Here is a 25,033-nt window from a genome sequence, read left to right as displayed (position 1 = left end):
GATGAATTATATTTTAACTTTTATGCTGTAAGCCATATACAACTCAGTTTTGGAAGTAGATGAAATAAACTATGGCTTAAGTGTAAATTATGATTTTAATTGACTTCAATTCTTGATTTAAGGTGTTTAGGGCTTTCCATAAGTCTTGCATACACCATTAAAAATGTCTGAGTCACTCAAATATCAGCATTAGAATAACATAATATTTAATATAATAGTACTAGTTTTCTTAAAATACTGAAAATAAATTTTCTTACCATCTATAGCCAGGATCTCTGCTGTGTATATCCCATTGATAATATATTTTGACTTCTTATCAAATTCTCTAGAAAATTGTATCTCACCAGTTCTTGAATCAATTTTTAACCAGCTGCCTGCATCATGCCCTATGATATATCTGTTTTTAAATAAAAAAGTTCGTTATCATGCTTTTATGAAAGTTAGTACTTTTAAATCATGTAACAGCTACAATGTGGCAAACTTTAATATTGTGTTTTTATGTTTTATAGTGATGATTGCCTTGGTTTATAAAAAGTATATATATATCAATAAAAATTCAATGATATATACATTAATGTACAGGTCTGCAAGTTTTAAAATTTCATCATTTTTACTTTTCTGGCTCCTAGGATAATTGTTAATAAAATGTATGAGTTTATTTCAGCTCTATTTATTAAATCATAGCAATATAAAACATCCTTTATTCATTTTCAGAAACACATATTGCTTATTTATTTTTGTATGTGGTATACTTAGGATTTTTTTGTGGCTTTTCAGCTATGTTGATTTCAGAGCACCTCACTGATAGCCTGTTGGGGGCTTGTGGTATCCTCTGTTCAGTGTGTCTATCTGGATCTTGTTACAGATGATAGATTTAAAGTGCTTGACCTCACTGGAAGAAGATCTGGTCTCTACCAGGCATAATTTCAAGTCTTCAGTTCCTTTATCTGAACTGCTTTTACCTCCACTCATCCTGGCAGACTTCACAGGTTTTTTTGAGTCTGTCAATTTCTTAACTGATTTAATAACTAAAACTGTGAACGTCAAAGTAACTTATAAGTCAGTAGACTTTGTTTACTCTAAGAATATTGGGAAGAAGAAAAGGAGATAGAGAAGGGCAGGATATAGAGAAGACCTGTGTACTTCACCGTGGTTATTTCCAGAATATTTTACACTGTTCTAATTCAGATATAATCTAGGTACCTAGTGCCCCAATACTATCTTTTTATTTCTCCTCTTCTGACTCTCCCTATGCCTATCAATTTTCTAAAACACTGTTTTTAGCTTCTGTGATTGTGTTTTTTCTCTTAGATTAAGCAGAGGATTGAAATTAGTCTCTAAGTCATAGTAACACAGGTTTAAGAAAACAAGCAGTGACTCAACTTTTATGGTGTCTTATTGCCCACAATATGGCTTAATCGGCCCCGGTCCAGGGTAGAACAAACTGGCCACAAAAGATCAAAAAGACTTATGGAGTAATTTAGGAGGCTCTTTGATCTTACAATTACTCACTGGACACAATTACTTTTATAACTAGTTGGAGCCCTTACATTATTGAAGCCTCTAAAACACTTAAAATTCTAAGATTTCAAATGGTCTAATAGTCTTTTAAATCAAAGGAATAATAAAAGCAAAAAAAGCCCTCCAAAAGTATTACAACCAACATATATTAGCACATGCTACATGAATTAACACTGGATAGAACCATAGAACATGAAGAAAATATTTGCAGTACCTGACATCTGTTGCAGGGTTTCCTGTGTCCAAATCTAAGGCTGTATATGTGCCAAGCACATAATTCAATAAGGAACTTCCTTTTATTCCTTCCCGCACACTAAAAGCCATAGTACTTGGATGAAATGCAGGTCCTTCTCTCACATTAACAACTTTAATTCTCACAGGGGTTGGGTGCATTTGGAATTGAGAAGCAACGGAGTAGTGAAAATCAGCTTGGTTTTTAACTCCGATACTAAGCTGAATATTAGGTGCTTGTTCATAATCCAGCATCTGAAATGAAAGAAAATAAAAAACTCTGAAACAGCAAAGAACTCTCTTTCGATAAAGTAAGAAGCCATGGTAAAGCAAACCACACAATAGAATAAGGTCCAGGAGATACACTGTTTAGATTTTGAATTGAAAAAAATTTTACTTATTACTGCATTAGGTATCTTAGATATGTTTTCCTGTTTATCTTTTAGCATAATCAGCTATGTAGATTATTTAAGCCTGTGATTTTAAATTGGAATAAAATTTTGGAGTTTTGGACTTTTTATACAAAAACGCTGAAATGAAAAACGATTATTTTCCAAATGAGGTGTTTATGAAAAAAGCTTTAGAGTAAAATAAAAACTGTTCACACTTTTGAATGAATAAATAAATAGTACCCAGATTTCCTTTATAGAACTCACATCTGAGAATCTTTTGAAAGTATAATCAGCAGAATAAAGGTGCTAATATATATGATGTCACTGAACACGTAATTTTTTTAATGATGTACACAACTTATAAAGAATTTATGATGATTATAGTCGCCGGGTCTGGTGGACAGGAAGACTCCTTTATGGGGCATATTCAAATAAGTAAATGCCATGCCCAGAGAAAAGTCACCTTTGAAATGGGTATTCTGGATAAAAAATAGAATCTTTTGATCCAGAATGATTGATGTGGTGACATGAAAAGTCACAATGAAAAAGTAGTTGCAAAGAAAGAATTGCTGAACAATGTCTGCTTAGAAGGGTTCTGGAAGCTAAGCATCACTTGCAATGCATTTCCAACAGCAGAAGTCAAGATATCAGCAAGGCTTGCCATCAGCAGAACTCTGAGGTAAATCTCTGCTTCTCAGGGAAACTCCCTGACATCATGAATGTTTCCTTAGGTTTTAGAGTTACATCTTTTTAGAAGAGCTGATAAGAAAAACATTCACAGAAATTTACTTGGGTTCTTCTTTGGAGATGGCTCAGCATGCCGTGCTTGAATTTCAGCCAAAACCCTTGAGGTTTGAGATTTTGATTCCTTTTGCACATCTGTTTACAGATCCACATAATACCTAGTCCACTGGTCCACGTAATAGACCACCCCACATGATACTTAGCACAGAACTGAATATAAATTATGTACTCAAAAATCACTTTTCAATTGGAAGAGATCTTTCTTCTACAAATCATTTTTTTATTTAATAGAATTCCATGCTATCTTCAAATAAATGAAAAATCGAGAACCTCAATTTTTTTTTTTTTTTTTTTTGAGACAGGGTCTCATTCTGTTGCTCAGGCTGGAGTGCAGTGGCACAATCTCAGCTCATTGCAACCTCTGCCTCCTGGGTTCAAGCAATTCTCCTGCCTCAGCCTCCCAAGTAGCTGGGACTATAGGCATGCGCCACCACACCGGGCTAATTTTTGCATTTTTAGTAGAGACGGGGGTTTTGCCTGTTGGCCAGGCTGGTCTTGAACTCCTGACCTTGGGTGATCCACCTGCCTTGGCCTCTCAAAGAGCTGGGATTACAGGCATGAGCCCCTGTGCCCGGCCTGATAACCTCTATTCTGATAGAGAAATCTCTTGTGGTTTTCTTATGTATATACACAAATGCACTTTTGCTTGTAAGAATATTAATAGTTCTCTCCCCATTGAACAGAGTGTGATGAAAATATACCAACATGTGTCTAAAGTTGTATAATTAAAGATCTTCACATAATCTAGGAACAGGAAATTGTTCTGGGGTCAACCTTTCCTCTTGGAGGAAAGCCAAATAGAGGAAAGGCATAAAATTGTTTACTCATTCTTTGCAAGTGGGGCCCTTTAGTCAGGATTTTCTGATTGTGTCCAGAGGTCAAGGATTGTAAAGAGCAATGGAAACAATGGTTTACTCTGGAGTCTCTTCATAAAGTAAAGGGAGAGGCTGGGGAAACTCAGTCTTTGCAGTTTAGGGAACAAATGAGGAATAACCACTTAACAAGGTACACAGGCGTGTGTTAGAGTGGCTGGGGGTTTGACCTGCAGTGACCTGGAGTGAGGCTCTGGAAGGGCTCAGGATGAAGATAACACATCCAGAAATGTATTTGGCTTCTGGCAGGCTTTTGGCTGCTGTAAATTGTAGTATAGAAGCTAAGCTTAGATTCTCACATCCAATTTTTTTGTTCTAATCTAATATGACACTGCTAATTCTAGTGGGGACACTGATTCATTTTAGAATTAAGTATGAAAAAGGGAGAAAGTTAGAAGTCTCCATCCAAAAGAGAATGTGATAGCAGTTTTTCAACAGCAGGGGACTGGGGAAATGGTCAAATATCTGCCTGAGTGTGTATGTTCTGTTTCCAGGAAGGCTCATTTTCTGGTACAAATGTGTCTGGAAGAGAGAAGCAGGGCACACACAGCTGGGAAGGAGTTTATGGTGGTACACAGACTTGGAAGAAAAGTCTCGGCATGCTAGTTCTTTCCTAAAATCGGTTTTACTGGCCCCCAATTACGCAGTGAGACACGAAGGTGGCAGTTAAATATGACTTTGGGACCAGAAAGTTCCAGTTGGTTCTTGTCTTTGCCATTCACCACCTGGGTAAATTGAGACTAGCTATTTGTCTTCTTCAATTTTGTTTCACTTTCTCTAAAAATGGAATTACTGGCTGGGTGCGGTGGCTCACACATGTAATCCCAGCACTGTGCGAAGCTGAGGTGGGCAGATCACTTGAGGTCAGGAGTTTGAGACCAGCCTGGCCAGCAATGGTGAAACCCCGTCTCTACTGAAAATACAAACATTAGCCAGGTGTGGTGGCGCATGCCTGTAATCCCAGCTACTCTGGAGGTTGATGCGTGAAATTGCTTGAACTTGGGAGGAGGAGTTGCAATGATCACACCACTGCACTCCAGCCTGAGTGACAGAGTGTGTCTCAAAAAAAAAAAAAAAAAAAAAAAAAAAAAAGCAATGACCCTATTTTCTTCCGAGAGTTGTGAGGATTAAATGAGATAATATATGTGAACCTTCTGGATACACCTTATAACAGAATAGTTGGTGTTTAGTAATTGCTTAATAAATGTTAGAATTATTATAAAAATAGATAATCAATTTTTTTGTTAGAATTCCAATTGGGTAGCATTTTGCTTTGCTTTTTTCTCAGTGTTGAAGTCAAATATGTATATATATATACACACACACTTTTTTTATTGCTTGTGTTTTCATATACACTTATCAATAAATACCAAGGAGAGGCTGTTATTGACAGAGAGACTTTCATTTTTCTGAGATCTTTCTCTTGTTAAACTGTAAATTCCTTGAGAACAGGGACCATATCTTATTTGCCTTCATGTCCTTAACACATAGCAATTCTCAACAAATCCTTATTTTTCTTCTGCCTCCCCAGTCCGCGTTCAAGTGATTTTCATGCCTCAGTCCTCCCAAGTAACTGGAATTACAGGTGACCGCCCCACACCTATCTTTCGGTAGAGACTTGGTTTCACCCCGTTGTCCAGGCTGGTCTCGAACTCCTGGACTCAAGTGACCCTCCCGCCTTGGCCTCCCAAAGTGCTGGGATTACAGGCACGAGCCACCTTAAATCCTTTGAATTGAGTCTTTGTAATTTCCTCAGACTAAGAGAAGGGTTATATAAAGCTTAGTCAAAAGTCCAGTCTCCTCAAGGTTAAGGGGTATCCTGAATGAAAATGGAGAAGGTGTAAGAGGACATTAGTAACCTCATTCCAAATGTATCTGGAATGAGAGGCTGACCACCAGCTGTTGAAAATGTCAAACATGGGAAAATTACGCGTATGTTCTCTAAAATAGTTCTTTTGGCTAGGTAGTAACACAAACATCAAGGTTTAAAATTTCATTTTAATTAGCCTTTCTCTATTACTTTGGTATTTTTAAGCACATTTTTTCTTACTCTTTTTAAGAGATTTGGAAAGTTATCATTCAGAAAAAAATAGATAGGGCTTTGTATATACAGCATCCAAATTACCTTGACAAATTTTTCATGAAATTGATATTTCAATAGCTTTTTTTTTTTAGCAATTAAGTATATCTATAAAAAAGTTGTTATCACAGAAGGCACATTACATGAGTCAGATAGTACATTGCCTGCATTGTTAATTTTTTTCATATTTATAATTGTATGCAGAAGTTACGAATGATGCAATCAAGTCCAGTGACTTCTGTTTGGATGATATCTATGCCATTAGTTTCAGGTAAATAGTATCATCAATACTATTCTCAAATTTTGTGAGTCTCTACTATCTTTCGGACACTGGACCAGGTGATGGGGGTAGAAAGATATTTAGATCAGGTTCTTTATGCACAAAATTCTTCTATTATTTTAGTAGGTTGGGAGACAGAACAAAAGCAAAGAACAGTTACATATTATGAGATAATGTACAAAGTTAGTCACTAAGATGGTAAGAACATAGGTAAGAATTGCATGTTATGTCTAGCTCTTGATTTTTAACCAGGATGCAAGGTTTAACAAATTCTGATCCCTGGAAGAAAAACTTGACTAAATATTCAGAATTTGATATGGTGGGAGGTGACCTCTTGTTCCTCTATTCCTCTTTGTATTGTATTTGGCAATGTCTCCTATACCTATTCCTTTTTTTTTTTTCCATTTTTACTGCCATTGCCTTAGATCAGATGCTTAGTACCTCAGAACTTAATTAATATCATAATAATTTTTATAACTGTGGTCTTTTCAGAGTTGAACTCATGTTGTTAAGTTTCACTCTTGTTGCCGAGGCTGGAGTGCAATGGCACAATCTCAGCTCACTGCAACCTCCGCCTCCCAGGTTCAAGCGATTCTCCTGCCTCAGCCTCCCGAGTAGCTGGGATTACAGGCATGTGTCACCACACCTGGCTAATTTTGTATTTTTAGTAGAGATGGGGTTTCTCCATGTTGGTCAGGCTGGTCTCAAACTCCCGACCTCAGGTGATCTGCCCGCCTTGGCCTCCCAAAGTGCTGGGATTACAGATGTGAGCCACTTTGCCAGGCCGGTGTTATTGTTATTTTAGAAAATATCCCACAGCTTTCCTTGGTCTATAAGTAGGAATTGAAAAACTTTTGGTTAAGGGCCAGATAGTAAATGTTCTAGGTTTTAGGGGTCATATCATACAGAGTTTCTATCTCAAGTATTCATATCAGCCACTTGAGTGTGGAAACAGCCACAGAAAATACGTAAATGAATGTATGTGGTTGTATTCCAATAAAACTATTTATGAAACAGGACAGGTGAGGACCTCTGGATCATAGTTTGCTGACCTCTGGCCCAAAGCAATGTTTTCCAAACAGAAAGTCCATGATATACTCTTTGAGTCCTTGTGTTCACTTAAGAAATTATAAAATTGTGTGTATTCATTTGGATGACAATCTTATATATAAATATTTTTCATAATTTTGGTGGCCAGCTCTTAAGTTAATATACCATATGATTTCAGTGTGTATGGTTGTGCTTTGGTGGTAAAGTAGTAATACTAAAATTGCTCAGATACTTGAGAAAGAAAAGCGAAAGACCCAATGAATAAACGATATGTTTGCTTCCAGAAGGCTAAATGGCTTCCTAATATGCTATCTGAAAAAACTTCACAGTAACTTGATGATATGGTTTGGATGTCTGTCACCCACAAATCTCATCTTTAAATGTGATTTCCAAAGTTGGAGGTGGGGCCTGGTGAGGGGTGATTGGGCAGATCCCTCACGAATGGTTTAGCACCATAGCCTTGGTGATAAATGAGTTTTTGCGAGATCTGGTTGTTTACAGGAGTCTAGGACCTCTCCCTTCTCTCTTCTGCTACTGCCCTTGTCGTGTGATGCACTGGCTCCCCCTTTGCCTTCCACAATGATTGTAAGATTCCTGAGGCCCTCACTGGAAGGACATGTTGGCACTTTGCTTCCTGTATGGCCTGCAAAATGGTGATTCAACTGAACCTCTTTTCTTTATAAATTACCCAGTCTCAGCTATTACTTTATGGTAACACAAAAACAGCCTTATGTGCTTGAATAGAGAAAAATAGTAACAGAACTGAATAATCACACTGTAAATTCCACAATCAGACTGTGTAGTAAGCTAAAAATATGTGTGTACATATATGTCTTAATACATATTTTCCTGGCTATAAGTGTTGTTTATGTTGTTAGCAGCAATTTCCTTTGTTAAAAAATAACAATTTCCCTCATTACAGTAATGTTAATCTGAATCTTATTGGTTTGTGGTTTTATTCGTTTCTAATTATAAATTTTTCAGTTTTATCATTGTCTGTGAATTAAAAGCAAGTAATTAAAGAAAAATTAATCTATAGAAAAAAATCAAAGCCGGTATTTCAGTATGCAAGGTTCTCAGCAGATCGATTTCAGCTTCACTTCTCTGATCTGACTTCTGATTACTTCCTTACTTGATGCCCCACTACAGCCCCACGGGGTTGCTCACCATGCCCTGAACTTGCTTCATGTTTTCTCACTCTGTGTTTGTTTATTTTATTACCCACATTAGCAATCTTAGCTGTAACATCTTGCTTAAGCCTTATTTCCTGCATGAAATCTTTTCAGACAAATCTAGCTCAGAAGGATCTCACCATTTCTTATCTCTTTCATTATTTCATATTCCACTCCCTTGGCAATTAATTATGTTTTATATCATGACATCTGTATTATTTATTGCACTGTGAACTCCCATATATCATCTAATTTGGGGATGCTTACCTTATCTTCACAACTAGATATTGGACACTGTCAGAACAAAACAGTCTTCATATTTTTCTTGGTAATAAGTTTTGTGTTGCTAGCTAGGAGACTCAGACTGACATAGCAGTTACTTAGGACCCTTGATATAAACAATATTCAAAGTTATGAAGTACTTTTTTTGAAGGCAGATTCTGTCTCTAAGGTCATTTAAAACTTCTTTGGAATAAAATATTTTGGAAGAAAATATTGCAGATCCTTATACTGTACCTTGACAACTTTCAAAATGCCTTCATTGGTTTGTGGGTCTGTTTGAATATCGAACCAATTCCCATCATTTCCAGAGAGAATTAAATATTGAGCCAACCAATTATCAGTGCCTTCTTCATCAAGATCAATTGCTTGTAATCGTATCAGTTCCGAACTTAAACAATTCTCTTCAATACTGGCTGAGTACTAAAATGCAAGGATCAATTTTGTAGTCAATGAATTTTCAAAAGAAGAAACGTACTTAAAACACATTATTATTATTTAAAATACTAACAACAAACTATGTCGATGATTTTTGCACCATTATTAAATGCCCATAGTCCAATCAGGAGAATAAGAATAAAATGATTATAAGATAATAAAACTGACATTCATGTGCTGTGTGTAAAATCAAGGTCAAATTAGCACTTTGTTCCTTTCTCTTTTATTTATTTATTTATTTATTTATTTTTGCTTATTGTTAATTTTCTTTATTCTTTTCTTTTAGGTAGAGGACCAGATTTTTTTCTGTAAAGGGCTGAATAGTAAATATATTAGCTATTGTGGGCCAGAGAATTGGTGTTGCAACCCCTCACCTCTGCTGTTGCAGCACAAAGCCCCCATAGACAATATGTAAAGGCATGAGGACAGCTATGCTCTCCAATAACACGTTTTTTTGTTTTGTTTTTGTTTTTTTTTTTTGTTTTTTTTTTTTTAAAACCGAAACAGACAGCAAGCCAGATTTGGCCCTGCTAGTTTGGATTTTATGCTTCTTTATGCTTAGAGATGAAAATGGAAGTTGAGACTGTCTGGGACTCTAGTAGAATTCATTCAGCAAATCATGAGGCATATACAAAAACATTAATGTTGCTATGTTATTCCCAGAGTTAGATCAACAGATTTCTGTGTTTCTGTGAATAGAGTATACAGAACAGATAGTTCGTTGCTTTCACAGAGAAGGCTTGTTTGGAGTAGTGAGTCAAAGACAAACATACAATTTGAAGGTATATTAGTATACATAAGAAATTCCAAAGTTTCTATAACAAAGTTGAGTATGTCCACACATAGGACAGAAGCAGGCTCATGAGCCAGCATGAAAGCAAATTGATTATTGACACTTCTGGAAAAAGGAAGATAAGAATACAAACTTACTGAAGTTTTCTCTAAGGTGGGGAAATTATCGTTGACGTCTAAAACCTTGATTCTACAGTCACATTCAGAAGACAGTCCATCTGCAGCTCCATCCCGATCTGAGCCTCTCACAACCAGGTTGTACATACTGTGTTGCTTAATCAAGATGAAAAAGAACGTAAGACTTAGGTTTTGTCTTGAATAGAATCCAATGCATTCAATGCCATTATTTCTCTACTCTTTTATTTACATATCCAATGAAATTTATATAATTGAGCTTTTAATTTTTATTAAAAATGGATTATTTTCCTTGCCTCCTTTATATTGGAGTAAGGGTACACATGGATCATTTTATCTTTGTCTTTTCAAAATTGAATTTTTTATTTCTTGTTCATTCACAGAAGGCTTTACCTCTCTGTCCAAGAAACTGGACATGGTGCAGACTTCTCCAGTGTACCTATTCAGAATGAACATGGGTGCACCTGACGGCTCCTGAGAGACGATCTTGTAGGCAATTTTAGAATTCAGATGATTTTCTTCATCTGCATCTGTGGCACATAACTTTACTACCAATGTATCTAGAAATAGAAATGGAGGTGGAGAATGGTTGGGACTCTTAGAATAAATTCAGCAAATCATTAGGCATAAGAAGACAGAGTGGTTGGCCTTCTCCTGAATTCTCTCTGTTTGAGTTTTCCATGGGAATATAGTACCATAACTTTCAGCTCTACCAGTGATTAAAAAAATGTGGTTTGCTTTATAAAACCCTTTACTGTTTTAAAAGTACTTGCACTCCTTAAATGATTAAATGCTAAATTAGTGGCTAAACATAGTTCTCTTTAAAGTACGAAAAAGAAGTTCAATAGATTCTTTATCATATAGCTGAATAAACAGATTTTTATCTGTTTTATTTTTTGCCATGGTCTTGTGAAATCATTTAAAAATGCTTAATTAAGGAAGATTATAGTTTAATTAAATGCAACATTATAATTATGTATTGAACACCTATATTCTTAATTGCCACTTTTCCAGAAAGCAGATAATTACTCTTGGTTGCATTGGAAGATAGCATTTTACCAAACAGTCACAAATTTATAATTATTGAAAAGAAGACTTGTCCATAGCAATATAAGAAGTTCCTAATTACTCATAGGTAGAAAGAACAGGTATCTTAGGCAAATCCCCAAGGATGTCAATCTACAGGACAGATTTTTCAGAATTGTCAGATCCCTGATGTTCTTTTGCTTCCTAGGCAGGGAGACTTGGTTGTGGGTTTCACCTTTTCTTCCTTCACCAGTGTTGTTTTGAGGTGTGTTGATGAGGAAGCAAAGATGGACTTCGGAGTCTCTCTTTGTGTTGGCTCTCCTAGGCAAAATCTCTTTGCCTCTCTATGGGAGGACTATCCTAGTTCAAAAAAAAATTTTGTGTTTATCTGCCTTTTTTCCTGAAATTTATTTTTCCTATTATTTCCCCCCAAATTTGTTTAGAGGTATATGGGCAGGCATAGATTTGAAAGGGAAAGGGACATCAGGGGTTTGGGGAACAAACTGATATTCATGTGCTGTATGTAAAATCAAGGTCAGAAGGCAAAGGGAGAGGAGAGATAGGAAAGTAGCCGTATAAGAAAAGCATAAGAGTAGGAAGGAAAGATGTTCAGGATAACTAATATAAAGGAAAGACAGAGGGTATTAGAACTGGAAATGGAATTAAGTGGAATGGAAAGAAATGAAAGAAAATGAGAGAATAGAATGTAGTTTGCTATGTAGTCTGTGAAGATCAATGATTACCCTTAGTGATTGATCTGATGGGTACAATTGCATGTGCTTCCACCATCACGCTCTACCTGGTGTGGGTCAGCCAAACATTTTGAGTAAGAGACCAGAACAGAGCCTCCTTAAACATTCCTGGTTTATTCCTCAGTTTGCTCGCTTGGATTTAGTGGTTCATGAGCCCAGTAACAATCTTTAAGCAAGGTGCTAAGCACCTGCTAAATCCCTGTAGGGACCTTCCGCAAGTAAGAAGATATTTTATTTTATCATTTTAGATATGATTTCTTTTTCTAGCTCAGTTATAAATTAAAATATGTGGGGTTTATTCAAAATACAAGTGTGGCCCTTTCTGTCCTTTACATTTCCTGTATGTCAGTCTTCTAAAGCTTTTGACCAAGAGAAGTAGATATGCTGTGACGTAGAGAAGGAATGTCATTCTACTTACTGGCATCACTATTTTCTTCAATACTGGCTGTGTATACACTTTGCGAAAAGACTGGAGCGTTATCATTTATGTCCATAACTTTGACTCTAAGCTCAAGAGGCCTTTCTAAATCTTCACCCCGTGAATTCAGAGCCCGGCAATAGATCTGTGGAAAATTGGAAAAAAGCTGTCTTTTTCCACCAAAGGAATTTTAGTAACATGCTTGAAAATATATCAGAAAATAGGCAAAGAAACAATTTTTTCCAGTGAATTCAGACTGTAGTACAGTCAAATAATTTAAGTATGATCAGGACACTTGACTACATGTACATGAAACATACCAGAGAATCCTGAACTATAAACTTTTATTTTCACACTCTTTCCATTCCTTCAAGTCTTCTATTTGGGTTCAGTCTGCCATGTTTTATCAAAAGTAATCCATTATCTTAAGATAATATTTTTTGAAAAAGGAAGAAAACTAATATGAACAAATCGAAACATATGGCTATGACTTACCAAGAAAAGTGGAGTTATTTCTCTGTCTACCACTGAAGTGATGTTAATTTCCCCAGTGCGAGGATTAATGGTGAATACCCCATATGGTGGTCGATCAATCCCTACCCCAGAAATTCGGTATGTTATCTTCTGGTTCAATTCGCAGTCTGATCGAATCTATAAGAAAAATAGCTAGGATTGTGATCCAGTTTAGAGCAGATAATGCTTAAGAGTGTAGTGGAATAAGAAGGGAGTGGGTTTCTTAACCAAATGGGCTTTGGATTGAAACCTGGCACCATGACTTAGTCCTGTGTGACCTTTGAAAATTTACTTAACTTTGCCCAGATCAGCTTACAGTGGGGATAATATCACACAGATTTGTTGTGGGAATTACATGAGGTAATGTGTATAACATACACACTTGGTGCTAGGTTTGTTGTTAATAACACGTTGTTCAATTCTCTGATTTTTTAGCATACGCAGAAATAGCTTCACAAAAGAAATTACAACATTTACTATTTTTTAAAAATAACTTGTGTCATATTAATAAGTATCCTACCTAAACCGGAGTCTGAGATTTAGTCAAAATGGTAGATAAGTTGAGAATATCAGAAAACTATAATGGTTAGAGATATTTGTAATAATTTTATAAATGTAAACATACTGCATCACTTTTCTGCCAAATAGATTTTATGGCAAATATTCTGCCACATAGATTTTGCTTTAGTAGCTTTATTACCTATTGCTGATAAATTTAAACTGAAACGATTTTGAAATCTCACCTATATACTAACGGTAAGAGCATTCAGTAAAATAGTAAGATTTTTTACCCACACATTCACAGTCAAATAAAGACTGCTGGAAATAGAACTTTGGTTAGCTTAACTCTAATCCAAAGGCCCTTTTTACATAGAAGAAAACTCAAGAACCTCCCAAAATGCAGAGAAAAAGAAAAGAATATGCAATATAAGTGGAATAACATAAAGCAATTACTGAGTTGAATGGAAATAATAATTTAAAAGCGTCCCTCCAATTTGAAAACATCTGAGAGAGAATACATCTGTTTTCTTGAGCTGAGGTTGTATCTGTAACACCACTGCTGATGCTTACTATGTTTTTAATATAAAGCTGGAAGGAGGGAATTCTGCAGATCACTTTACTGTTCAGGATCAAGATGTCCAGAAAGAGTGAATGAAGCTATTAATGTGGATCCCATCCTTCCTGGATCAATTTATTACACATTCTTTAACTCTCCTTCCTTTTCAGTAGGCATTATTTGTGAAAGTCTTATAAGACTCTCTTATTTTCTGGATGTAGAGATCTGGTGGGAACTTTTGATACTATCCTTACTTTCTTGGAGTTAATTCATCTGGTGCAGTAAACTTGGCTTGACTTTCTGGAGGGCCAGGCTTCAGACTGTCACTATGTGAATACGTTTCCTATGACATTGACAGGCAATAATGAGCAGTACACAAATGGATGAACAAAGCCCAGTTGTGCTGGAGATCCAGCCCTTTCTTCTAGAATCACTTGCCATTGACTGCCTGCCCCACGTCAGCCTCCCTGCACATGATATTCAAATCAGTGGCTCAGCAACTGGAGCAAACGACCACATTCTGTCTTCTTAAATAACTGTGGAGCAGTGAAGCCTGCAAATCTTGGAGATATTTGAAAGCTTCCCTGCTCTGCAAAAGCATTTGTCATCAGATTGCTTCATCACTTACTTTGGCAATGGGGTTCCTCTTCGAGTTGTCCTCTCCTTCTCGACAGGCTGCGGCAAACTTGATCCACTCCCGCTTTTGTCTTCTGACTGTTTGCCATTTTGTAGTGCCATTTTCAATGTCAAATTCCTTCACCTTAAGCAAAAATGGTTCAGGTGTCTTACAGTGTGAGAACAATTTTACTTAGAAAGGACATTTATTTAATATTGTAAGGTGCATTTAGAAGAAACAGTGATATTGAATTTGAAGAACAGAGAATGTTTTCACGAATTCACAACTCTGGATACATAGAGCTTGGTTACCCCTGGCTGCCACTTCTTTTGGAATCATCTTGGTTCCAATTATTTGATTCTAGTGAAACAAATTTAATTAGCTACTTGAGGAGCTCATGATGTGCCATACTGTATAAGTTGTGCAGTTTTCCTTTTCTCAATCTATCTTCACCATATAGGAGCCTTGCCTATCTCACCCTTCATTGAGCTTTCACCAGAATTTACAGTCTGCAGAGTTTAAAGATTATCATTGTTCCGTGTATGCACATCCCATATAACATAAAAGTTGTGCTGGTGAGTCGTGCTCACCTAAAAGAGAGAAGAGAATTTTTCTCTTCTGTTGATAAGGACACCACTTATCAACTTGGGCTAAGCACCCAAGTATATTTTTGCAGAATTAGAAACATATTATTAATATTGGAGGAATTGATGATTCCTCCAATAATCCCATGGACACCTATAAGGCTTTGCAATGCTGTCATTTGTATCTGTGCTTGCTATATGGTTTTTCTTTCGTAGCCTTAAGTTGCTGCTATTGATGTATGCTTAAGAATTTCATACTATTAATGAGATTAGAAATGTCACTACATGTGCAAGCATATTTGTATACATGCATAAACTATATATGTGCACGTATTTATTTTTGTAAGTCCTAATGTACCCCCTGAAACACAGGTGATTATAAGTTTACTTAGGCTAAGCTTCATTTAATTACCACTTTGGGGAAAGGAGGTGTTCCACTGAATGAAGCATATATTACAACCAGAGTATTTACATTATTTCTCCATTTTGATACAACTTACTGAAATGTACCACCTATTCCCTATTTCACCAAAAAGATGAGAAAACTTTATTTTTTCCAATGATTTGAGGGGATCATAAGGAAAATTTAACTATTATAATAAAATAAAGCTCTGCCAGAGATAGAAGACAGCAGCTCTATTTCCTGAGTTCTACTCTAAATGGCACTAGATTATATGTTTTCCATTTAGTTGGGATTATACAATTTGAATGTTTGTCCTTTTTCTCATTGATGAACCATTAATTGTCTTTCTGTCTAATGTGTCTAAACAATCTCTTCCCACTCTAAAGTGTCACTTTGCTGCTTTTGCTTTGCTGTGGGTTGGAAAACATAAATAAACTACTCATATAGTTTGATAAACAGGAGTTACTAAGACACTAAGCTGTTGCAAACACATGCCCTAAATGCATAGAGATTTGGGAGCATGGATTTTACCATCGCTATTTCAGTTCACTAGTTCTTTCTCTTAACTTTTACCTGGATAATTACAATTTCAAATATTCTGATTTTTATATATAATACATTACAAAATTCAGTTTTTGTTTTAATTTTAAATTGAGAAAATAATTTTATTTTACATTACCTCAACAATAAATTCACTGTTTACTTCCATCACCACCTGTTTTGATAGAAGATAGCACATTAGCATAAATTTGCATAATTTAGAGGAAGCCATGTCATAAAAACATTGACAATATTCTTTTATTAATTCTTTTTAAATATACATTTTGTTGATGATGTGAAATAAACATGGCTAACACAAATGAATAATAGACTTTTTGCCCTCCAGACTATTTACATTTTAGGGAAGACAAACACGTAAGTCTACAGCAGGTTAGGATACCTCAGTGCGCTCGATGGAGGATAGAGAAGGAAACTCAAGTTATCCAAGTGAATTTCAAGAGGACTTCCTAGGAGAGCAGGGATTTGAAAGGGCTCTGCAGAATGAAGCTAGTTTGATAAGAGGAATTGATGAGGAAGAGCATTTCACCCAGGGTGAAACAAGAACACAGTTGTAAAGGCTCTAAGTCAGCGGATGTTCCAGAAATGGTCAATAATATTTTTGCTGGAAGGTAAGGGAACGTATGAGGAGCTGTGGGAGATGCAAGAATCTACATGCTGTTGCCCTGATGCTCAGTTTCATCCATTAGAAAAATAGATGAATAAGTTCTTTGTCAGTTGGAATTTATTTTACTCCTATTACTCCTTGAACTCTTATACCACATTTCTATTGATGAATTATCCCTTCCATAGGTTCATCCTACTGGAATATATTTTCAAGCTTCACACATATTTTAATGTATTTTAAGGTTTTTATTGAGCAGCCTAGCATACTTGTCTGTAATGAAAATATACATATGAATAGAAATTTTATTTTATTGGAATTTCTATCATTGTGAGGCTCTAAGTGTAAACAAACATTTTTTTCTCTGAATTAGATTAGTTTTACCAATATACTTAGCATCACAATTGAGCAAACAAAATGCAAATATTGAAATTTCAATGCAATATAATTAAATATGAAAAGTAAAACTTTATTGGAAATGCATTGCAAACACAGGGATGAAATTTTAAAAAAATTAGTTCTTAAATAAATATTACTTATTATTAGAATTAAACAAGCTTCAGAACAAATTCTGTTTTGTCTGGTTTTGTCTTTCAGTTGTAAGTACTGGGAAAACTTGTTCATATTAATAGATGACATTGGAATTTTTTTTCTGGTAGCAGAGTCATTAAATTCTTAAAACTTATTCTGAATTACATGACCTAAATCTATAAGGCAATTTATCATCAAAATGATTTTTAATGATGTATAAGTTGACAACTCCTTTAGGTCCTCTTTTAATTTTGTTGAAAACAAATAATTGAAAAGCAGGACTTGCAAAAGGATTTGTTAAGTGCCTTGAAATTAACTCTCTTTCTCAATACTGACGTCCATATTTTCCATTATTCCTTAGTTTAGTGCCCCAGATAATTTCACAATCTATTAGAGTGCAACAGAATAACGTTTGCCATGGCTGAAAGGTGTGACTTTTTAAGAGGGATTTGGGAGAGAAGAACCAGCTTGATACCTCAAGTTCAGGTGCACGCTGAGGTAGATTGACTTGAGGAAAGACTAGAAGCTGGGGATCTGGAAAATGATTCCTTTAAAACTCTAGTTTTAAAACTCTAGTATTTTAAACTTGAGTTTTAAAGGAATATGCTAGAATAAAACTAGAGTTTTAAAACTAGATAAAAAACTCTAGTTTTAAACTAGAGTTTTAAAGGAATATACTAGAATAAAGCTAGAGTTTTAAAACTAGAGTTTTAAAGGAATAGGTATTCAGCAAAATACGTGTCCCAATTTGAAGACTCTTATAGGAACAATTAAGCTGATATCAAGTGTACATTTGGAAGTCATTGATTTACAGTCCATAGTGGATATGTAGCCTTAAATTATAATTTGGCTTTATAAAAACAATGTGATTTATCACAAATTTCTTGAGACAGGCAGGCACAAGAACTGAGTAGTGTGGCTTTGGACAAATCCCCTGGCTTCTCCCTGTTTCAGACTCTGATCCAAATAGAATGACCAAGGTGGAAGTGATAGGCACAGCAAATGCTCAGTACATTTGTAAAGACGAAGGAAGAAAGAAAGAAGCGTTTTCTTCTGTGCTTTCAAGGGCGCATTCATAGTGCCCCGTGACATCTAAAAGTACTAGCCAATCATTTTTAAGGACTTGAAAGTAGCCACATCAAGCAGACTTGTCTGTAGTTTAAACAGATGAGGAGTTTTGAGTTCATTTTACCTTGGTCTTATCCTTTCTACAGAGCCCAGCTCAACTGAAGTAACTCTGAGAATGTTTGAGTATAAGCCCCTTTTCATCCTTTTGCTGTCCCTGAATTTTTTATTTTTCATTGTTTTCAGGCCAGGGAAGTGGAATACTAGGACCCAGGGTTTTCATCTAGCAGAACCTATGCTGTGCTGATGGAGGCTTCCATAGTACGTTTGTGGTATTTCTGCTCCCTGCTCAGCTGGCTCTAAGGATGAGGGTAACAGAAGCCAAACCCTACAAATCCTGTCACTTTATGTACAGGTCTCCTGGAAGGAACTTGCCAGGTATTACTCCCAGGCCCTATGAAATCATAAGCCCCATCAGGAGCCCTCACTTTCTAGGAAACACCTGTTAATGAGTGTTTTGGAAGAAGCATGGAATGACGTCAGCCTCCTAAAGTGCACAACATAACTGTATGAACCTCAGTTAGACCGTGAAAAGTAGTCATGGACTCCTAGGTAATGGTGGAAATTCCTTGCCTACAAAAGCCTTTTTAAAATTTTTTCTTTTTTAAGACTAGTCAAGTGCAGTAGTGAGACGGGGGGAAAGAATAGAACAAGGAGCTTGACCTGCAAGTGACTGTGAGCAATCAGTTGAGATAACTCACTACCTTTGGACCAGCCCAAAAGTCACATTTTCAGAGCAATATGTGGGCCAAGCATCATCCACTGATGTGACTTGACCTGAGGCCCTGAGTAAAAGACACACACACAGAATAGAAATGGCTGAGCCAGTTATCACGATGGTAGAGTACTAGAAAAGGGAGTTGGAGGCATGTGCTGTTGAGGGAACAAACATAACCTGGAGAGATGTGTGGTATCCTAAATGTATTACAGTCTCTGTGGGCCTGGTTGATGACGGTTTCCTGTCTGCCTTTATTTTTGGATGTCCTTTTGATAGGTTGCATTAATGGCAAAAACTTGAACAGGACTTTTACTGGAAATATAAAAATGCTTAAGATACTAACATTTGGCTGGGCGTGGTGGCTTATGCCTGTAACCCCAGCACTTTGGGAGGCTGATGTGGGCAGATCACGAGGTTAGGAGTTTGAGACCAGCCTAGCCAACATAGTGAAACCCCATCTCTACTAAAAATACAAAAAAAAAAAAAAAAAAAAAAAATTAGCTGGGCGTGGTGGCGGGAGCCTGTAATCCCAAGCTACCAGGGAGGCTGAGGCAGGAGAATTGCTTGAACCTGGGAGGGGGACGTTGAAGTGAGCTGAGATCCCACCATTGCACTCCAGCCTGGGCAACATTGCAAGACTCCAACTCAAAAAAGAAAAAAAAGGAAACTAAAATTTATGTCTCTGCTAATTTCTGAGGAAGAAATGAAGAGTAAGACACAGGCCTAGAAAGAGTGACATGTTAAAACAGGAGGGAAGCAGGAAAATAAAAAAAGATATTGGGATGAATTAGGCAATGTAAAGGAAGAATGTATAGGGTTGGTCATTGGTCCAAAGGGAGAAGGGAGTCAATGCTGGCAGAGTTGAAGTGTTTTGGGTTCACATCCTGACTGTCCCAGTTGTGAGCTGTCTGACTAATTTATCCCATGAACATTTTTTTTTTTAATTCGCAAAATTTACCTTTCGAGACTTTTGTAATCTCTTCAAATGGTTTTGTTAACTGTGAAATGTTTTGTTAGTGTCAGGTGTTGGAATGGCAATGTAGTGGCTGGCAGCTTCAGAGAACCAATACCTCGTCTCAATATGAAACACTCCAGCTCTTTTTAAAGCTCACTGACCATGTTAAAGTTGCTCATCAACATGTGGGTGGGAAATATATGATTAAGTGACTTGGTAAGAAAGATAAGTTAGAAACTAAATCCATTCATTCATTGAAACATTTTCATTGACAAAGCATGTGACAGACACTGTTCTCTATGTGCAAGACAAGTTTTGACCTGTAATAATGTATATATTCCAGAGAGGAATAACAGGATACACCACACTCTATTGTCATCTAACTTTTAGAAAACTGTAGAAATTTTTCTGGGTCTTGTTTTCTCTTTTAATCCTTACTTCTAGAGAGAACATGATGATTTTATATAAGATATGTAGACTCTAAGCATATAATATATGCTTCTTGCAATATTGGAATAGACATTATTCTCTTACATTCTGAGTGTATTTAAAGTAGTAGCTACAGAACAAGGCTAATGTTTCATCTCTATGACTTACCCTTTTGAAGTAAGTAGTCAGTTTTGAAGTCATCCGCATATGTAGGACCAACTTATTAATAAGCAGTTCTTTCCTGAATAATGCTAATAATAATAATTGAGTAAAGCAGTTACCATCCTACCAGGTCTATGGTAGAGTTGCCAAGTTCAAGCCTAATTATACCACTTTTGCTTATAATGGAAGGTGTATCAATAATGGCATCTTAGTTTGTAAGCCATGTAATTTTCTGCGTAGAAAAGAAGGGCAAACATTTCTCATGCAAGTTATGTCTGAAGGTTTCCCTCCAGGCACTGTTGTCACACACCCTGTAGTCAGAGCTGCTTTCCATGAGTGAGGAATTCCAACTGTGCTCCCACTTGGGGAAGGGAAGGAAACATTACTGCAGCTTAAACAACGGTTTCATTGCTCTATACGAAACTCCTTCCTGGATACTTAAGAACTAGAAAAGAGTCAGACTACATACTCAGGATCCAGAAGCTCTGTCCCCAGCAAAAAAAGTATCTTTCAAAAAGGAAAAGGGTCATAGAATCCCAAGGGCCATGAAATCTTTTTAGGGCAGGATTTTATCCTACAAGTCAATAGGTAGATATTCTTGAGAAAACTATACTAAGTTATAGGTCATGGTAATACTAGATATCTCTTGGAATATAAAGCTTTTTTTATATGAGGTTCTCCCCATGGACTCTGCAGGAATTTGAAGGCAAAAAATATAAACTTATCCACTGATTTAAAATACATTTAGTAATTCCTTAGCCACTTATATCAACAAAACAATCATAGAGGTGAGATTTGCTTCGATGTAACCTTTGCGGTGATGAGTACATTCTTTCTGTAATAAGCAGTACTGAAACTAATCATTTAAAGCAATCTAGGGTATTCTGTTTAGTACAAATATCAAGCCAAATAGGATAAGGTGTTTTTCTCTCTGTCATATTTCTGGAAATTTGCCTGACAAGTAAATAGAAACAAATTTCTGTTCCATGTTTCAGAATAACATATTTGAGTGCATGTGAGAACTAAATTGATAAGTGGCTAAGTTAATTTTAAATACGTTTTCAAATTTTGATGCCTGCTCTCAACTTGCAATGAGATAACAGCTATATTTAGCCACCTACCTTTTTAACTTCCAAGAATTAGACTATTTAATGGAAGTGCTTACATCTTATATGTAGCATGAATGGTCATCACACATAGAGAAAAATTCTTATCTGATAAATGGTTGTCTTTTATGACCTTATCCACTTGATATAATATAGGCCTCTTCCAGCTAATAACTGTCCTGCTGTAAGTGATTCCTTCCTTATAAAATTTATACAATCCATAGAATTACCTAAATCCTCAGATTCTCCAGCCAAATTTATGAAAACTATTTATGAGCCAGAAATGAACTTCTACTATGTAAGTATTCAGTGGAGATAATTTTAGAATTGCAGTTTCTACAGTGGAAGCAACTTAATAACATCATGTCTAACCATACATTCTCACATGAGGTCAAAGGAAGCCCTGAGAAGTTGGGTGCTTTTGCCAAAGTTACACAGCCACTTTGAAGAGGAGCTGTAATTCAAACCGGGACTTCTGAATCTCGATTCACTGTTGAATGTCCCTCACCACCCCTGTCTGTTTTATAGAAGAACATGATAAGCATCCTTAGGAAGAAAATGCCAAATGACTCATGACAAAATCAGTGCCCTATTGTAATCTAGAGTTTTGAGTACCTTTTGCTGGTTAGCCAGTCAGAACTTTGTTTAAAGTACTCTTTGCGGTTGAGATGTAGCTGACACAAAGTACCTGTGAGTCTCTGACAGGCTGCCACACCCTCATTAGTGTAAGCTGCAATGATGCCCCAGAGAGTCTTTGATTTAGTTAATGAAGAAGGGGCAGAGTTCAAGTTCAGGAAATTAAAGAGAAGTAGGCATGTCTACTTTCCTATAATATCTATAACATCACATTGATTCTCCTTAAACAATTCTTGTATTTGTTCAATTTTGAAATATGCTAGAAGTCTCTACCTCCCAATTCCAGACATTATTAATTGATATGGTAAGGGATCTATTAGACATGCATAAAGAAAAAAATACTTAAAGAACTTTTTCACAATTACCATGAAATGTCAAACACAAAGACTTCAATATCAATGAGGAGTAGGAGGAATTAAGTATTAAAAACGCTAGTATTACCAAGGAAAATAAATAAATACTACCAAAAAAAGATCCTGAGAGTCTGAAATATAATACTTTTTCAAGATCAAGGAGAAGAATCAACTCTTCAATTAAATAATACTATCATAAAACATGCCTGTGCAGAAGGCAATGGGAGGCAAGATTTAGTGCTCAGAAGTGGCCTCTAAAATCTTGACACATACAATTTTCCTTACAGAAAACCAAAAGTTTATCTGAGTCAAAGCATGAATATACTCGGTAGAAGAGTAACAAGAGGTATATCCTAATAACTTACTATTTCAATTGAAGACCAAGTCCGATTCTTGCCTCTTCTTTTAGTAACATTTATTTTATTTAGTAAATAAATAATGATCATTGTAACAGAATATTGCCCTTCATCTTATGTTTTTAAGTTTAAAAATATTTTTCAAAAATGATATTGTTTAATAATCTGTCTCCTAAACTCAGAGGATGCAATATTCTACCACTGTTCTCACGTTCCCTTTTGAGCTTGGGGTTGTGTGCCCTTTGGCAGTGTTCGGCTCCCGCACTGCTCTTGAAGTTTAGAAATGTGAATTCCAGAAGAGTAGCTCTCACTGTGCCTCCTGGACAATGACGTGCTCCCATCTCTCCCAGCCCTAGCTACTCTCTGTCTCTTACAACTGATGTTCAGAGGAGTCTGGTATAATTGCCGCTTGCCTAAGAATAGGATGGGAATCACTTTCTAAGCTTAGGTTGTAGCGCTAACATGGATACTCCTGGGAGATTGAAGTGTGGCCAACTATAATGCATTTGTCTTAATTTACTTTGAAAAATTTGTACAATTCCTAATAATCCTGTCCTCTTATCTTCCCAGAATTGGCAATAGTTTGTTGATTGGCCAACTGGAACTTTGTTCTTCTTTGGAGTTGGAATTATCTCTTTCTAGGGTAGGATATTTGCTATGCATGCTGCCTGTCTGGAAATCATGTCACACCTTGGGCACCCACAGGTTAGAGGAAAGAAATATAATATCCAAGATGCCATGTTTACTGTAAAGAAATAAGTCATTTAAATATTTCTTTGCTGGTCTGTAGGAATGCATTCATAATTCCAGAAAAGTTTTGTCTTGATGGCTGGGCTTCATTTTTCTTTAGCAATATCTGACAGGAAAAAATTCTCATGACTTTAATATTTCATCATTAGTTGCAATGTAATTTCAACATGGCTATCATTCCTCCACTTTGAAAGAAACTCATAGGGAAATAACTATTGAAAAGAAATGGGTTTGATTAACTTCCCTTCAAATTTAGAACCCATTTGCACTGGCAGTTTTCACAGCAATCTATCTGATTTATTTATATGATCATAGAATATGAATTTTATTTCCATTTTAAAATTTTAGAATAGTCCTAACACTCAAAGTGAAGTAGATTATGTCTCTGAGGGCATATAAATTTAATTCAGCCAGATTCTCACCCCGCTTCTCTATGGCATTTTGTTCCTCAAGGTGGAGAGAGTTGTTTGAAATTAACAGAGGCTGGACTTCTAGAACTCTCTTTGCAGGAAGGAGATTAAAAAATGGAATAAATCCCATGTAGAAAGCCCGACAGTTGACAGAGACAAGACCTTGGGGCTGCATTTCCTTCCCACCTCTTTAAATTCTACTTACCATTAGAATGATCAAAAGGCAAATGTTTCTGAAGAAGAGCCAATCCATTCCTTTGGGTTTCTCTTGCACGCAAATCCTGTGAGATTCAATTTGAGCCCTCGTCTTCTCAGTTCCGAATTCTGCTCTACAGCAAGATATGCTTCGAGACACCCTTTTAGGAGGGCATGGGTGATAACTGTGGTGATCTCTGGGCAGAGAGATGAAGATATTCTATAATGACTGTTTCCCCACCCCAAACTCCCAGGCTGGTCTGGAAGACTGGCATTGTTTGGGCTCTGGGTAAGAATTTAGACACACCTTGATTCTTATTGCAATGAAACCCTTTGTTGGACACCAAAGAAAAACCTTACAGAGAGAGGACAAGATTTACAGGGAAGATAGCCAGTGAATAATAAATTACTCACAACATAAAAAATAATTAAAATGCTAGGGCCTATCATCATGCTGAATAAAATTAGAAGGCTTCTTCTTACTGCCAACATTGTAAAAGCAAAATTACATATACTGACAACACATACACACACATATCCACTGCAGAACCCACTTCAAGGAATGATACTTTTAGCAGAGGCCATTGTTGAAAGTCATCAGGACTCAAGTATGGTATAGGAAGAAAGATAGAATAATGACGCTCATTTCAATTCAGTTGAGTCCTGCTTCTCTCTTTAAAATGTCTTGTGGTTGAACTGCACTCTCAATTTTAAAGATTTTCTGAAATAA

At 36.3% G+C, this 25,033-nt stretch overlaps 1 protein-coding gene and 1 long non-coding RNA gene across 2 annotated transcripts in view; one reads left to right on the top strand and one right to left on the bottom strand.

Annotated features, from left to right (window-relative positions):
• DSG4 (desmoglein 4) overlaps positions 1-16,130 on the bottom strand; it is a 31,072-nt gene extending 14,942 nt beyond the window's left edge. The window contains exons 1-9 of the mRNA XM_004059283.4: positions 16,095-16,130; positions 14,441-14,572; positions 12,738-12,893; positions 12,243-12,387; positions 10,440-10,606; positions 10,050-10,184; positions 8,919-9,104; positions 1,736-2,007; positions 258-397 (exon numbers count right to left, since the gene is read on the bottom strand). Of these exons, the coding sequence (XP_004059331.2) occupies positions 258-397; positions 1,736-2,007; positions 8,919-9,104; positions 10,050-10,184; positions 10,440-10,606; positions 12,243-12,387; positions 12,738-12,893; positions 14,441-14,572; positions 16,095-16,124 (1,363 nt within the window). The 5' untranslated portion in view covers positions 16,125-16,130. The remainder of the gene's footprint in view (positions 1-257; positions 398-1,735; positions 2,008-8,918; positions 9,105-10,049; positions 10,185-10,439; positions 10,607-12,242; positions 12,388-12,737; positions 12,894-14,440; positions 14,573-16,094) is intronic.
• The window catches only part of LOC109024015 (uncharacterized), a 52,267-nt gene that overhangs the window by 378 nt on the left and 26,856 nt on the right, over positions 1-25,033 (top strand). The window lies entirely within an intron of this gene.

This window comes from Gorilla gorilla, chromosome 17 (genome assembly GCF_029281585.2).
Source record: "Gorilla gorilla gorilla isolate KB3781 chromosome 17, NHGRI_mGorGor1-v2.1_pri, whole genome shotgun sequence".
NCBI lineage: Eukaryota > Metazoa > Chordata > Mammalia > Primates > Hominidae > Gorilla > Gorilla gorilla.
The sequence above is the reverse complement of the archived record's forward strand: the minus strand, read 5'-3'. Positions and strand labels throughout refer to the sequence as shown.